The 16,954-nt window shown below is 40.1% G+C and overlaps 1 protein-coding gene across 4 annotated transcripts in view; it reads left to right on the top strand.

Annotated features, from left to right (window-relative positions):
• The window catches only part of LOC120562591 (diacylglycerol kinase beta-like), a 61,631-nt gene that overhangs the window by 18,546 nt on the left and 26,131 nt on the right, over positions 1-16,954 (top strand). For 2 of the 4 annotated variants that reach the window (XM_039806383.1, XM_039806382.1), the window contains 4 exons: positions 8,408-8,484; positions 9,252-9,272; positions 9,983-10,130; positions 15,095-15,232. In XM_039806383.1, coding sequence (XP_039662317.1) covers positions 8,408-8,484; positions 9,252-9,272; positions 9,983-10,130; positions 15,095-15,232 — 384 coding nt within the window. The remainder of the gene's footprint in view (positions 1-8,407; positions 8,485-9,251; positions 9,273-9,982; positions 10,131-15,094; positions 15,233-16,954) is intronic. The other 2 variants (XM_039806384.1, XM_039806385.1) reach the window with 2 other exon arrangements.

Below are 16,954 nucleotides of genomic sequence, written 5' to 3'. Positions count from 1 at the left end.
GATGGTCTGGCAAAGTGAGACTAATTTACAGGCAATACCAGTTCTCATAACCGTATCACAGTTGGAGCAAATACACAGAACTACGTAGTTCATCTTCCTTTGAAAAATAGCATTTTGTGAATTATACTTGTTTTTGTTTGAGTTTTTTGACTGGAGGCAAACTTTCAATTCATCAATTTTGGAAAGTTGCCATGACTCGGATCTCTGCTTTCATATCTTCAATAATCCTCACTTTAACAGAAGGAGTAATACATTCTCTCTGATAGCGTCAATCCACTGAGTTAACAATACTAAGAATGTTCCTCTGTCTGCAACTGCACTATGATTCAATTCACTGTGGTTAGATCAAACATCCCTTCTTTGTCTAATGATAAAATCTTCACATTGTAATTGCAGACTGCATGTCCGTCTTGCTGATGTACGAAGCTCAAACTGCTCAAGCATTTAATCTGTGTGGTGCCGCTTTGGCTCTGAATCATTCATTCGCCACCTAACAAATGGCTCCCCTGCTCACCAGACTGTGCTCTGGATGCCTGGAGTTTATGTTACACTCCAAGATGTTGACACATTTCATCATTTGAGTTGGTACCAGGGATGGAAAATATTACGATGCCTGGCAGGCTAACTGCGGGATGTTGCTCCCCACCCACACATGGTTTTGGACAGACTTTGAAAGTACAAGTCACAGTAAATCGTTTGTAGTCGGACAATGGAACAAACTGTGGAGAAGAAATGGAGTCGTTAGGTGTCTAACTATTTTTGATCCTAAGTGCTTTTTGTATCAGGTTAGACAAAGAGCTGGAATATATGTCAGAGCTATTTTCAGTGTCAAACACGACATCTTCGAGCCAACCGCTGCACCAAGCATGAATCTTAATAATTAAAGCGTTTCACCCAGGATCTCTTGTTCCACCAGTTTCACATTGTAATGACATTTCCCCCTTTAATTGCTCTGTGCCTGGTGACATTGTTTCTTACTCCGAGGAGCTCCCCTGCTCTCTCCGGGCAGATGCTCAGGAGCCAATCAGGTTCTGGCTTTTGTTTCTGTGTTTTATCAAATGTTTGCTTTGTGTGTGGCTAAGGAGTTGTGGTGTTCAATTAGCAAGATGTTTCGTGGACCGTGAGGTTTAACAATGTAGTTTAGAATGAAAATTGGGTGGAAATAAAAGGCAGAATGAAAAAAAGCAAAGCAACAAGAGAGAGCTAAAGTGTGCATGTGTGCGTGCAGGCAGCGTGTGCACGCTAGACAGATTTGGATAATGTTTCAACGAGCTCCGGGCGACTCTTTGTGCACTTTGCAGCCACAGGTCATAAAATATCCCATTCTCTGAGCAGCAACAATGGGCATCACCTTCCCTCCTCATCTCGCCCTTCATCTAGCCTCCTACTGTAGCTCTCCCTACCTTCTCATTAAAGTGAGCCGAGCACACTTTCATAACATTTTAATAGCTGTGAGCTGAGTCAGGCACCTAAGCTCTGACGCACAACAATTAGAGTTTCTCTTTATGTGATATAATTACTAATGTGCGTAGAGTAGCAGAGTGCTGCTTACAAAGGGGAAAATACTCTTAAAGGTAAAGAAGTGTGTTTATGACCCTAAATAAACATGAAATGACTCATGTCATCAGATTACTGTGTGCCACACAATGGTTAAATCATTAGCCTGATTGAGAAAATACATTGTACGAATGTGACAGGCAATCAATAGATACGTAATCACTCAGGGCATGCTAATAAAGGTGGTCAATAATGTTGACACACGCTCAGTCCAATGTAAAACAGTTATTTCCAGTCACTGTTGGTAAAATACATCATGAGAAAATCAAAGGTCCAAAGCCATTAGTGCAGGAGGGGACGCACTGTATAAAATAGGTTACAATCAACAAACAGCTGTCAGGAGGAGCTCAAATGCACATTTTTAATCAATACAGAGTGAGTATTGTGTTAAAGTTATTAATGGTCAGCCATTACATATAATTACACTGTAGGATTCTCGTAGGGTACAGATTTGATCATTGGCAAATTATCAAAGATGTTTTATCAATATTAATAAAGTTATGAATATGGTTATTAATAACTTTATCAAATCGACAAACAATCAAAACGGGGCACTACCCTGCAAGTCAGGGACCAATAATCAAACTGTGGAACTGACTCATTTCTGTGGTAATCCTTTTAAAAGGAAATAAAGGAAGGGGTGAATCCAAGCACGGACCTGATCGACCAGCGATTATTACAACAAGTACACAAATAATCACAAGCAACTGCTAATTAAGTATAATAAGATTTATTAACGTCACAATTATCAGTAGCTAATCAATAATCCTTCAATAATAAACTTGTATATCTTTTACCATATCACAACCAAAACAAAGCAAAAACAAAGCAGCATGTGTCATGGACACGTCTGTGGGTGTGTGTGTGTGTGTGTGTGTGTGTGTGTGTGTGAGCGAAAGAGGAGGGGAGGTGTCAAAATGTAGTCCTAACACAAAAACCAAACTGGCTACTCCTGTGAGCTGCACAAAACTATTTAGCCTCAAGAGGGCGGTAGTGGTGCTGCGTGCACAGGGAGGGGCTGAAGAAGCCGAGGGGGTTGCTAGGCAACGCGCACGCTTAGCCTAGTATGCTAGGTCAATGTGGTCATGTGTTAGCTCTGTACAAGGTGATGCCGACTCCACGTGTGAAACTAGCCCCGTTAGCTTGGGAGCTACAAGCTAGCTTGTGTCCGTGTAGGTGTATGTGTGTGTGTGTATAATTAGTAAAAGGAGACAGGGGAAAGAAGGGAAAACACTCTGATCTTAGTTATCGATAATGACCCAGTTCCCCTCAGCCACTCAGGTCTGGGCTAACGTGTAGTTAGGACAGACTTTGAGACTTTTTTTTTGCTGAGGAAAACGTCACTATAACCACTCCAGTGGCTAACAGCTGATTTTCGCGAGTTTCTCGCCGACAGTAATTAAAACTCCGTGAAAGGAGTGATTAAGCAGGTAGCAATTACAGTTATACCCAGCTACTTAACACAACATCAACAGTACCATGATCTATTGATACATTCACAGAAAAAGATTAATAATCACGTATAGACCAGTACATAATTAAAATCATAGATCACATTAATGGCAACAAGTGGTAGCGAACCCTTTGCTCATTAATAAAACACACTACTTATCTCTGCCCAGACGTAAGCCTTCTTACGGTGTGTTCAGTCCGTTTATTCCTGTCCATAGATTTCCACAGAAATTAAACAGAGCAGGTCCCTGGCGCTCGTCAGCGGCCACGGAGAAACTTCCCTCCAAAAAGGCAGCAAGGGGGCAAGTTTAGTCGACTTTGAGAAGAAGACGTCGTTTTCTTCTCACTGCAGATATGAAAACACTGGTGCGTTTTCAAGGATCCACCGAAATAAAATCCACTTTCTCCAGAAAATGGAAGTTTAGCACAAGTGCTTGCGCGCCTCCTTTCAGCAACGGGAGTTGCAGGTGAAGACGAGGGAGTTTCCTAGGATCAGGTTATTTATAGGTTAAGACCCCCTGCTGTGTTTATGGTCCCGCTGAACCAATAGGAAGACTTGAAACTCTTGAAAGGGTGAAGACTACAATCTTGTAGTTCTTTGACTTCCTGCCAGTTGTGAGGCGTTTCCCTTCTGGCTGGCACTTTCGCATAGAGGTGTGAATTACCCCGGCTTTGGGGTTTACATGCAGGCCAAGATTCCTTTGTCTTGGCCACATGTTCCTTTGTCTCTGAGCACATGTGTGTCCTGTATCCAGAGGTCAGTTTAATCTGAGGCCTTTTGGTTAAAATCAGGTTTAACCAGACTCTTGGTCCCCAACAACACTATATAATATGTTATATTACAATAACATTACACAATACTCACACAGCTTGTCTACTAACTAATGGACCTATAAGAACAGATACATCTGTATAAAGTCTGATATTTTTGGGTATTGTAATGTAATTGTTTTTTCTCAGTCTTAGATAAGACATAACGTACTGTAACATATATATATATATATATATATATATATATATATATATATATATATATATAATACAGTTTTATCAAGTTTGACTGGTTTTGAGAAGAAAAAAATCCAGTAACTACACTTTTGTTTTTGACGGCGAACACACTTGCTGATTGTCAATCAGTGACATGTTGAGGGGTTTCGTGAACAGCAACTTTACCTCAGGGTCCCTGGCTGCTCTATGTAGATAATGGCAGGTTGGAGTTAGCAGAACTGCTCGAGAAGAAGACCTCATTTTATCAACGGTAGGAGTCAAAGATCCAAATTTTCTTGTGCAAATTAAGCCTGTGAAAAGGTGAGAGCCAAGGTAGCTAGTATGACACACTAACTTAAGCGAGTATCTCTGTAAAAGATGAACCAGGCCCTCCAGTGCATATGAGAAAATGGTTCTTCTAATTAACTTCTGTAACACAGAACCTGGTATCTGTGGCGCAGCAAATTGATTTAGCAGCAATGCTCATAAATGCTCTGCAGCATGCAGTAATTATCACAGCAAATCTCTGTCTGATCAAGTTATTTTTGTCTATAACTGAGTGGTAAAACCACCCCCTATTTCCTTAAAACGCCAGTGTGGTCATATTATTTCCACCTGTTTTTGGTACAAATCTAAATCCATTGTTTCATAGATTTTTTTTCAAGTAACACTTGTAAGATCATTCTTGAAACAAGTAAGTTTGTAGACCTATTTTTTGGATTTTAACAATAATAAGTTAAAAGAGATCAAAAATAGAGCTAAAAAGGAGAGTGAATATTGGACTTATATTTGTCAGGTGGCAGGAAACATGACTTCAAATGAACACTTTAACTGCTAAATGTATTTGCTAAGTTCACTGTATCCGTTTAAAAGATGATAATCTGTCAGTGTTGTTTTTTTCTGTTGTCCCCAAGTTCAGTCAGTTATTGCAGGTTTAAATGCAGTTTCATTTCGCTAGGTTATCCCAGTTAGTTAATCCTAGGGTTAGTAGTTGGCCCAAATTCAAATTAGCTGCATAGCTATAGTTAGCTGTTGATCAGTGCCATGTTGGTATTTTTGTCTAGTTCAACATTTTGGGCAAGACACATCCGATAATTTTCAGAGAGTGAAAAGATTGATATCATCAATATCATCATCATGTGTTATGTACGGAGCTGGAGTCGGGATGGAGTTAGCCTAGGTTAGCATTAAGACTGGGAGACTTAATCCTACTTCTGTGCAGCTGTTGCCGTGTTGCCAAATAGTCAATTTTGGTCTCTACAGGTTGAACAAAGTATGAGATGCAGTGTGTTAATTAATGAGCTGTAGAGCTATTGGTCTGTGTTTAGTTTTTCCCCACTTTGGGCAGAGCCAGGCTAACAATAGCTGTTTACCTATGCTTTCAGTCGTTAAGCTAGGCTAACCATGTTCTGTCTCCAGAGTCCTGTACTACGAAACTAGATTTAGCGTTAATGAGGTAACTTAAGGGTTCAACCCAGGGTGTTGTGTATCACAACGGTGGATCACTTGTTACCGGGTTAAACCGCTGTGGTAATTTATGCTGAACACCAAACCTGAGGCCTGTAATACGAAGCAGGATTTGGCGTTAATGAGCTAATTTGTCATACCTGACAGATAGAACTTTCTCTGTAGAACTGGGTACTAAGTCCTCCTCTCCAGTGGGTTTTAAATTCGGCGTCCCCCAAGGATAAGTTCTTGGCCCCATGTTATTCTCCCTTTACATGCTGCCCCTTGGTTCTATCATTGAAAAGCACAACCTAAATTACCATTGCTACGCTGACGATACACAACTGTATTTACCCATCTCCCCTGGTTGCACTTCATCAATTAATAACATTTTTAGCTGTTTGGAGTACATTAAATCCTGGATGGCAGCAAATTTTCTCCAGCTAAATGACAAGAAAACTGAGATGATTTTATTTGGATCCCCCACCTCTACAAAAAACCTGAGCAATGCCCTTGGCCCTTGGTCACCAAATTTACAGTGTGAGGTCAGAAACCTAGGTGTTCTCTTTGACAGCTCTCTTAATTTTGATAAACAAGTCAGCTCTGTTGTTAAAAGTAGTTTTTACCAGCTTGGAACAGTAGCAAAGCTGAAATACTTTTTATCTAAGAAGGATCTCGAGACAATCGCTCATGCCTTTACTACTTCACGCCTAGATTACTGTAACTCACTGTACACTGGCCTAACCCAACATAATTTGAACAGACTCCAATTAGTCCAGAATGCTGCTGCTAGACTCCTCACTGGCACCAAAAAGTACGACCACATAACTCCCGTTTTAGCTGAGCTTCATTGGTTGCCAGTGAAATTCAGAATTGATTTTAAAGTTTTACTTTTTGTTTTTAAAGCATTCCATGGTCAAGCCCCTCCGTACATTTCCGATCTCCTGTCTACTTACTCTGCCACCAGGGCACTCAGGTCCACAACTCAACAACTCCTCGTCATCCCCTGGACACGCCTAAAAACCAGAGGGGACCGAGCCTTCTCTGTAGTAGCCCCCAAACTCTGGAATTCCCTCCCACCCCATATCAAATCATGTAATACAATTGCTAGTTTTAAATCTAATCTCAAGACGCATTTTTTTCTCTCTTGCTTTTAACTCTCCTTGATTCCTAGTTTTTTTTTAGTTTTTTTACAAACATTGTTCCTTTGTTGTTTTATTCTATGTTACATTATTAATTCTTTCTTTGCCTATTTATATTTATGGTACCTCGCACATATGATTATGTATTTTTAAGGCATATTGTCTCTGCCTTCCCTGTTCTACCTGTGAAGCACTTTGGGTCAACTGTTGTTCGTTTAAATGTGCTATACAAATAAAATGACTTGACTTGACTTGACTAATTTATGGTTCAACCCAGGATTTTCTGTACCACGACGGTGGATTAGTTGTTACCGGGTTCAATCGCCGTGGTAACTTATGCTGAACACCTAACCTGGTCAGGAGCAGGTTAAGTTGGAGATCAGAGATCAACCGGTGTTAAAGCACCGCCTACTGACCAATCAATACTTGATTGGTAACAGCGTCACTGTTCTTAGAAGATCCGGTGGAGCTTGGTGCACAGAGAGAGAGAGAGAGAGAGAGAGAGAGAGAGAGAGAGAGAGAGAGAGAGAGAGAGAGAGAGAGAGAGAGAGAGAGAGAGAGAGAGAGAGAGAGAGGTGTGCTCATAAAAGTTAAAAATTTAGACACCGACAACCCCGTTAACATTCCCTGATGGGTATTTTTATGAAAGATTTTGAGCGGAGGGAATTACGTAGGCTATATAGGCTATTGCGCACATCGGTTTGAGTTATGTTTTTATATTGTTTATTTGCTCAAACGATCGCTTACCACTGCCAGGGTTGCAACTGAAATAATAGGCTAAAGCAACGACAGTTTATGGAAAGCCCAAGTGTAATTATGGTCAGATCTTGTACCGGACTGATGGGGAAGTGATATTGATAAGAGTTGTGATTTACGCATTTACAGCGTTGGCTATTTTCTTTGCCAGCTTTCCTTCCTGTTTTAGGAAGCAGTGACTGTATTGCGTTTTGCCTGTAAAACCGGGTCTGTGTTCTTCATATTTATGTAATTATAGTTTGCTCTTCTTATGTAAGATATGCAGCTCTGGTAGATGTTTGGTAGACAGATTGGTCGTGCTGTGCAAACACCGCCTCTTTTATGTGAACGCGCACGTCGCTGGATTGGGAAACCCTGGGTTGATTGAACTAGTTGTTAACCACCGTCATGACACAGGTTATGCGGGACCGCGGTTGTTATTTTAGGTGAAGCCGGGTAACTGAAAGAAATCCAGGGCATGTTGATCTTGATTTATAGTACAGGCCTCATGTCTCTATTTAATGCACAGATATGAGATAAATGTCAATCTTTTCCTCTCACTCATGGAAAGAAAGTGAATAAATATTTACCTAAACTATTAATGGCCTTTCATTATAATTTGATTTCCTTTTATACATGTGTTCGCCTCTTAGCTAACCTGAGCTGCTAACAGCTATTGTTTTTAGCTGTACTTTCTGAAGTTTAAGTAAGCTTACTTATTTTCCAAGCCTCCAAAAGCAGTTGATATCACAAAAACCACTAAATGTTTGCAAGATTATGGATAATTTCTGAAGTTATGAAGTTTTATATATGAGGTCCGCCTCATTTACTGACCTCGGTAGTCAGTAGCATAGGCTACTTTCCTACAACTGGTGCTGCATCCACACACCTAATGATCCTGTCAGGGTGCATGCAGTTTCTGCAGCTCTTAGAGGTGCTGACAAAGTCCAGAAAATCCATATCAATAAATAATACAGACTGAATGTAAGCAAATCAAACTTGTACTGTAATTGAATGTTAAATATCAAATATTGGAAACATAAACAGATCATTAATACACTTACTTGGCCTCAATTTGTTTCCCTCAGACTCAACCAAGAAGCTGAAGGATGTGCTTCAGGAGTTCCATGGAGATGGTGTGTTAGCTAAATACAATCCAGAGGAGGTATGTACAGTTTATATTCTATTACATAACAGTTTATATTCTATTGAATTCAACTGTGCTAAAAGATTAGCCATCATACTTGTTTTTACAAAAATAGAAGCTTTTTCTGTTATTCTCAGAAAAAGCGTGATTTTTATGCAATTAATGAGTTTGATTTTAAACACATACTGTAGCTGCAGACGATTAAACATAAAACAATTTCACATGCGTTTGTTTATGTATTATGTACATTTTCTATTCCCTTTTTTTCACCCTGCTTTGTTCACACATTTTTCAAGAATATTTTGACAGTGCTGAACTGTAAGCAGCCATTTAGCATTCAAAGTAATTGTATATCCCCATAGTAACAGTATTTCAAGGTTGGCATTTTGTATTCAGCTTTGAATGTTGTGTGGTAGTGTGGATGGGGTTTAGAGAAGAAATATTTTTCACTACATATAACATTATTCACATATACACACAAACATACAAAAAGAATGGATTCCCAATATGTTTTTTGGGAAAAGGGAGTACATAATTACCAGGATCTCAATTCACACTTATCAATACAATGTGTTTGATCCACTATGCTTGTATTATTAATTGTTGCATGTTATAATACCCTTAATGTAGTGGAGGGTAATCAAGTAAAGACCTACATTCACAGACATGTCTTTGTGGTTTTTACATGCACATGTGTAATGTGGACATTAAGCACATTTAACTGCATGATTCATCCATGAACATGTTGGCTTTCTTTCTTTCTTTCTACAATGCTGCGGCTTTAGAAACAGGACATCCTCAGCCAGGTATTTGCTATCTCTCTCTCTTGTTTTGCTAAATGCTTACATAGTTTCTAGCTCATTTAACTAAACATTCTTCATCCATTTCAACAGTTTTTTAAAGTTGCACTGTACAGCACCTTGTAACCATGGTTATGAAAGTTGCTTTATAAATAAAGTTTGTCATTCTAACAGTGTTGAAGTAATAATAAAAGTTTTTAATGAAAAACTAAATTAAGGGCACTTCACAGAGGATATGCAGCTATTTACAGGGAAATATTACTCATCCAAAATGTGTTTGTTGAACTGGTAATAACTGTGTTCATTAGCAAAATGTAAGACAACATTAACAACTCGCATATTCAACCAATCAGCCAGCCAAAAAAATCAAAAGCATGGACAAAGCTGTGAGCCTAAATGGATAGTAGAAAAGACCACAGCACGTACACAGAACGCAAAGGTAAAAGCTGCAAAAAACATTGAAAGCACTCTAAAATAGATCTTCACCGCCCACAGCACAAACAACATTTGAGGCATCTTTCTGAGTGCAGAAATCTGCAACATGAATTCTGCAACATTTTTCGCAAACAGTCACAGATTTCCCCTTACAAAAGTGAAACATACCAACATGCTCTCTGCATATTGAAAATCAACTGTGTTTCCTTGAAGCCTTTAAGAAGACGACTGCAGCTCACCACGACAAACGACACACCCTATTTCTGTCCGTGTTTTTTTAGGAGATTGACTTTGAGGGCTTCAAGGTCTTCATGCAGACGTTCCTGGAGAGCGAACTCCCCGAAGAGTTCTGTCAACACCTCTTCATGACGTTTAGCAACAAGGGACCCAAACCCAGTCCCTCATCTTCTGACAAACCCAGAGTCTCTGGTAAGTGTAGAAAAGGAAGTCTTTACCATAACAAACCCTCATGTTGTAAACGCAGCGTGTTGGTGTTTTGTAGTTACTGATGCAGCCAATTTGTCACTTATTGCAAGCCCTCACAGCATTCCTCAGTGACTCATTCTTGTCGGTGCGCTACTTTACCTTCTTTGCTGTTGCTGATGTGTAAAAGCAGCACCATTTCTTTTTATCTGTTTTTGTGCCATCAGATAACAGATTTCCTGCCAAGTTCAGTTCGGTGGCACACAATGTAAATTGTAGTGAAGCGGCTGCCAATTGCCTTGGCAATTGTTTAGTTTGTTTACAGCATTTGTACTAATATCTTATTCTGGTGTGGTAATGAGTTACTAATATTGAAGCCAGCATTCCCCTGCACTGACGCCTGGCTTCACACTTCTTTGACTGCCTGATAACTCAGGTGAATAATAAATCCTGACATCTACTGTACCTCATTTGACCTGTGATGTAATGGGTTTTAAATATCAGCATCCTTGGACACTTGGTTGTGTTTTAGGCTATAAGAGCTTTTAACACTTTGTCCAATGCCGGCCTCTGATGAAAGCACATAAAATTAGCGGTCATGTTACAAGTGTCTTTGCATGAATAGATGATTTTGGAAATAGGACACAAGGAAGGCCTGAAAACAAAATTATCATATCTCTCAAAGGCGCATGAAAACAATCTTGGAGGGGAGGATTCCTCAAATACCTATACGCAAAACTAAAGCAAGTGTTTATATTTAGCTGAATGGAAATGGATCATACTAAATACACTAAATGCTTGTGTAGGTAAAATTAGTATCGCCTGAGTCATTAAACTGTGAGACTTCCATCGTCGGAGATGCCTGGCAAGTTATCAATAATTCTAACACATTGTAGGTTTCTTGCAAACACAAGAATCTTGTGTAATTTTTGCTCATTAGTCTGATAACTGCTGCAGGCTTAATGAGTTACAGCTGAGCATGTAGTGTCCAAACAAACCGAGTAGATGTTGATCCAGGAAAAGCACAGATACATTAACTGAAATAATGGAATTGCCTTTTTTAATGCTTTTTTGTCTGCATTTACTCCGGGGTTACTACAGCAGAGATTGCCTTGTCTTTGAACAGCAGGATTAAAAGACTGTATTATAAAATAATGTTCCCCAGTTGCTGGCAGCAAATTGAAGAAACTTCCTTGAAGGGATTGAGCGGTACTGAAGCACATTTGCAGTAGTCTATATCCACGACGTTCCACTGGCATTCTAAGCTCTGGTTGATATACAGTGTGAGGACTCTGGTTAACTGCTCCTCGGATCTCTGCAGGGTAAATCCAGACAGCTAGCTAGACTATCTGTCCAATCTGAGTTTTCTGTTGCACGACGAAAACAACTTTTGAACATACACGTTCCACCAAAACAAGTTCCTTCCCGAGGCTATTTTGCAGCGGCACCGTGGCTGCGTCCACCGCTTAGCGCCGCCCATGACAATTGTAATTGATTTAAAGAAATGCCCTTCTTTAGCAGCGCTCTGGAGGAAGGTCTGGCAATGCGAGACTACGTGTGCAGTAAAAAGTGAGGTTGCTAAGTGCAACTCAAGTTAAACTTTTATTAAAGCAGTTCTTCACATGCAGTGTAGCACTGAATAATATAATCTAGAGTTGTTTCATCATAAATGCAAGTAATCCATTTATAAATCCATCATTTGGACCAATTTGATCAATTTAAGAATTTGAATTTGATTTAATTAACTTACTAAATCATTATTTTAAAACATTAAACATTATATCCAGAAAGAATTTACATGCAAAGCAGGTAAGTTTAATTACAACGACACACAAAAGACTGTGACACCTTGATATTTGCTTGACAAGCACGAAAGTGACAAGCAACTTTCTATTTTTTCTATTATTTATCTTGGTGAAAACTATTTAATGTATACATGTGCATATTTTCATGAAAAGTAAGATACCCAAATATTCTATGCATTCAATGTAAATTGAATTTAGCAATCTAATATCAGACTAAAAGCTGCAAAGCCTAATGATTCGATGAAAATGCGGGTAAACTAAGGACATCAGCTCACACAATGCGTCCTCATGTAGCAGGTTCTCTCATGTGCATTAAATATTTAATGCACATTATTTTCCGCCAATTGCCTCATAGAGCATGTGAAGTACTGAATCAGTGAGCCTGCTATACCCTCCCACCACCCCAGATCCTCATCGGAGTACAGATAGGAGAACTAACACATCCTGGCATTCACCATAAACTGCTGCCGTCTGCACACCGGAGCCTCTGTTTTATAACATTATTCCCCACACAAGTACTTTTAGGAGCAAACGGCATAATTACTTGTTTGAGAGCAGAGTTTATGGCTGCTGTAGCTGGATGTATATTGTACACTGACTTTATGCATAAATTACCATGTGGTGCACGCCAAGGTTTTCATAAGTATGCTGGCTTGTACCATCTCATAAATTAGAAATAACTGCTCAGTTTCCGAAATTTAGTATAGTAGTATATATTTATACTCCATGTCGTTGTCATAGATGTTAGGCCAATCTTCCATCCATCCATCCATCCATTTTCCAACACTACCTAGCATGTCCTCCAGCTGTTCCTGGGGGATCCTGAGGCATTTTCAGGCAGGGTGCAATACATAATCCTTATCGCACCAGCGTGTTCTGGTTCTGCCATTGGGTCTCCTCCCAGTTGGAGATGCCTGATTTACCAAGGCAAAGAAGAAGCAGCTCTACTACGAGCTCCTTTCAGTTGTCTGAGCTCCTCAAGGCATTTCAGAGGAAGAACCCCAGCCAACCATCCGGTGAAAAAACAAACACATTTGAGTTGCTTTTATCCACTTATCCATTTATTGTCATTCTTGTCCTGATTACCCAAAGCTCATGACCATAACTTAGGGCTGGAAAGTAGATCGACCACTAAATCCACACCTACGCCTTCAGTGTCAGCTCCGCTCTTCACCATAATGGTCTGCACTGTTTATAGATGCAAAACACTTGCAAAAGCACCCAAAATAAAACTTGCATTCTTATTGTCAGTTCACCATGTGTTGTGGCCTGGAACACAGAATGATGGTAGAACATTCAGGTTATTTGTTGTGTAATTGCCACATTGGTCACGAGAGGGTTAAAATTGCTGCAAATTGTCAATATGTAGCTCTATACCAATTTACTTTGGATTTTAATTGCCTTAAAGCGCCCATATTATGCTCATTTTCAGGTTCATAACTGTATTTTAAGATTTTACCAGAATAGGTTTACATGGTTTAATTTTCAAAAAACACCATATTGTTGTTGTACTGCACAGCTCTCTCTCACTGCTGCAGATCCTCTTTTCACCTGGTTTCTGTTTTAGCTACAGAGTGAGACCTCCTTTCATCTTCTTCTTCTGTACTATCTTTGATTGCACTCGCACATGCGCAGTAGCTCAGATGTAGAGCATGTCAGCTAGCTAACTCTAGAGACAGTAAAAGAAAGCCTGTTTCTCCAACTTTGGTCAGTTACAAGGCAGAATTAGCTGGGAGACTTCTAAATGAGGGCACACATGTAAGTAGTTCTTTTGTAGATTATGGTGAACTTGTGTGTGTTGTGCGAGCAGTGGCTTTGAGAACGAGGTAGCATGCTAGCGTTAGCGTTAGCCGCGCTGCAGCTAGTAGCCGGCTAACGCTAACGCTACGAGCTAACGGTTGTGGTTAGCCAGCTCATTTCAGACTGTGACATCACAGTCCGAGGCCGATTTTGAACAGCTCACTAGGAGACTGAAAGCAGGACACATTCAGAAACCTGTATCTCACTCAAAACAGCATGGATGGATTTTTTTCAAAGTTTGTATGTGTGTGGAAGCACCAGAGACACAAAAGAACACCCCAAATCCCAGAAAAAGTGATTTTTTCATAATATGGGCACTTTAAATTACTAACTTTGGCTGACATATAGCATCCATGCTTGGTGGATTTCAGGCACTTCGTTAGTGCCCAATCTGATATACAGTATATGAGCTTCCAGAAAAATCCTAGTTCCCTAATCGGAATTACTACTAAAATTTTAAGTTAGAAGCAGGTGATTACCGTAACTCCCATCCCAGCTAGGACTGCTAGGCTAATGTTTTAGCATGCCAGCATGTGTAAGTGCTACCTTGTTCGTGAGAAAGAGAAAAAACATTTGCGTACAGCATGTACCACTGGACTGGAGGTGCTGGCAACTGCAAGATGGACATGTAATTCTCTTGAATTATTTTAAATGTGTTTTGCTATTTTGCCATTGCTAATTGCTATACAGTACAACTGTTTTTCCATATTTAAGTAATTTAAGGCCTGTTGCATGTTTTCATAAGCCTGATGAAGTGCTTGCTCTTGTCCTTGTTAATAAAAACATCCTTGAATATATTGGAATGGGTTGAGTTTGCAGTCTCTATACCACAAATACTTTGTGATACCTTGTGTTGGTCTTACATTACATGTCATTTAGCCAAAGTGAACTTTTTTTATTGCAAATGTGAGAACACAGTATTTCATATACCAAAGAGCAAACCGAGTGGCCACAGTGCCACTGAAAACGCTGCATGTGGTATTGAGCTAGAAACTTTTGCTGACAACTAGCTGGTTGGCTGGTTATATCAGCTCACCAGAGTGGGGAATCGATAGCGGCAGCGTTAATGACTTTACATCATGTATTGATATTTACCGTGCTTTATTTTTTTTAAACCAATGAGATAAGGTTGAAACACTGTAGTAGAGTATAGATGTTTAATCCATTTAAATCACTTGCAAGAATACAAGATCTTTGATAAAAGGCTTAAACTGGACTATTTGTTTGTTCTGCTTTTGGTGAACTGGACACCACCCACCATTGATCAATCCGACTGTTTGACTAATGTCAGGTCAGCTTGTTGTTGGGCTAACATTAAAAGTGTTCTGGGGGATGTTTTGACCTTTCATCTCCATCTCCCTCCAGGGCTGAAGCTGATCAAAGGCAACGCAACCCCTCTGAAGACGGCCGCGTTGCCCCAACCTCTGGATACGGTGCAGCTAAAGGACATTGTGTGTTACCTGTCGCTGCTTGAGGGCGGGCGTCCTGAGGACAAGCTTGAGTGTGAGTGTCATCCCTAGATCACATAATTTGTGGCTTCTTTGTTCGTATATTTTATGCTCTACATATTTTAATGTATTGTCCTGTTTTACAAGGACTTAAAGCAGTGACACACCAACCAACCAACACTAACCCGGAAATGAGGAGAGGGATGAACGTGACTAAGCCTCTCAAAATCTGACGGAAATCTTTTAAACCGACCTTTGTCGATCTGAAATGAAGACAGATTCAGCAACTGCATGGCCTATTTCTCGCTTTAAATTATTTTAGTAAAATATGAGATCGTATTCTGAACGAGCCGCTGTGGCAGTCTGGCTTTGAGTTTCCGGAGAAACCAGACCCACGAGACTCGTCCAATCAGTCCGACTGCCTTTTCTGCCAACGGTCGGCCGTCGGGTTAGTGTCTCAGGGGCTTTAAAGGATGTACTTTATACTAAAACGCCCTCTATTTATGATGATTTCTTCTTGCTGGATGATTATGAAAAACATTGAGTTGTGCTTCGAGAAGGGAACCTTTTTTGTAGCAGATTTCATTTGCCAAGCTTGGGAGAGAAGACAGAATATTTTGTTTAATGTAAAATAAAATGTTTGAACACTGCAACTGACATTTTGGTGTCTTATAAACCCATGAGGGTTGGGCACTCTGGGTGCAAGGCACGGATATCAATCAAAATCAATCAGTTGATATAGAACAAGCGTTTAAGACCCTGTTTACGCTTGGTTTTAAAATGTGTCTTGGGATATCGAATCACAAGTGGACAGCGTGTTAGTGTGAACGACCACTAAGACGCATTGGGATCCGATCACTCAAACCACTTCGTCCCCGGTGGTCTGGGACATATTTGACCACATATCTTTTGTAATGTTAACGCTAATGCGTCCTGATGCGTCCGTGACATGGACGTAACAGAAAAATAACTCGGCCATTTTACAACAAGTTAGATGAAGTGTTGCGTGGCCGTCCATCGTTTTGCCTGTTGGAAGGAGATGCGTTGGACAGATATGTCAAGCTTTACCGACGCAACCGCTAACAAGACTGGCAAGAGTGTGGACGTAATAATGTGCGCGGGGCCCTTTGACCTTCTAGCGGAAGTGACATAGTCAGTAACAAAATCCGAACACAAATAGTCAGCTGGAGAAGCATGATAGGTGTGAACGGCAGTGTTTCTCAGCTGTCCACTGTGTTCAGATCACCAAAACCAATTGTAAACAGGGCCTAAAATGAATGAAGAAATAAATAAAAAGAATAAAAAAGGATAAAGTACACAACCAGCCAACTGAGCCACCAAGAGACAGAAGCAATGTCTCCAGGCAGTTTTTCAGGATCAGTCAGACTGAAGTCCAGTGAAAAAGACAAAGGGTAAGAGAGGACAAACCATGAATCTTTGCTCTGCTGCTTTGTGGGAGAATGCATCATGCCACAATAGGTAGCTGATCTTTCAAGTTTTAAATAACCATGGTAGCCTTTAACTGTCTCTGTAAGCTAATCTAAGAGCTGCCTCTTGCCCTCTTTTTGTTTTAGGAAAAAGCCAAATATGCAGATTTAAGAGTCATTCGGAATGGATTTATTTCTCTAGTTTTAGCATTACCTCTGATGGTCAGTGATGTTAATCCCGCCCGGAGCATCAATGTGGGTAATTTTTCATTATTACCTGTTGTTTTTTTTAGCAAACTTGTCTGGATGCCAATCTCTGCAGAAAAGCTGTTTTTTCCTTCTACTTTCCT

This window comes from Perca fluviatilis, chromosome 7, assembly GCF_010015445.1.
Source record: "Perca fluviatilis chromosome 7, GENO_Pfluv_1.0, whole genome shotgun sequence".
NCBI classification, from domain to species: Eukaryota; Metazoa; Chordata; class Actinopteri; order Perciformes; family Percidae; genus Perca; species Perca fluviatilis.
This window is presented reverse-complemented; position numbering and strand designations above follow the sequence as displayed.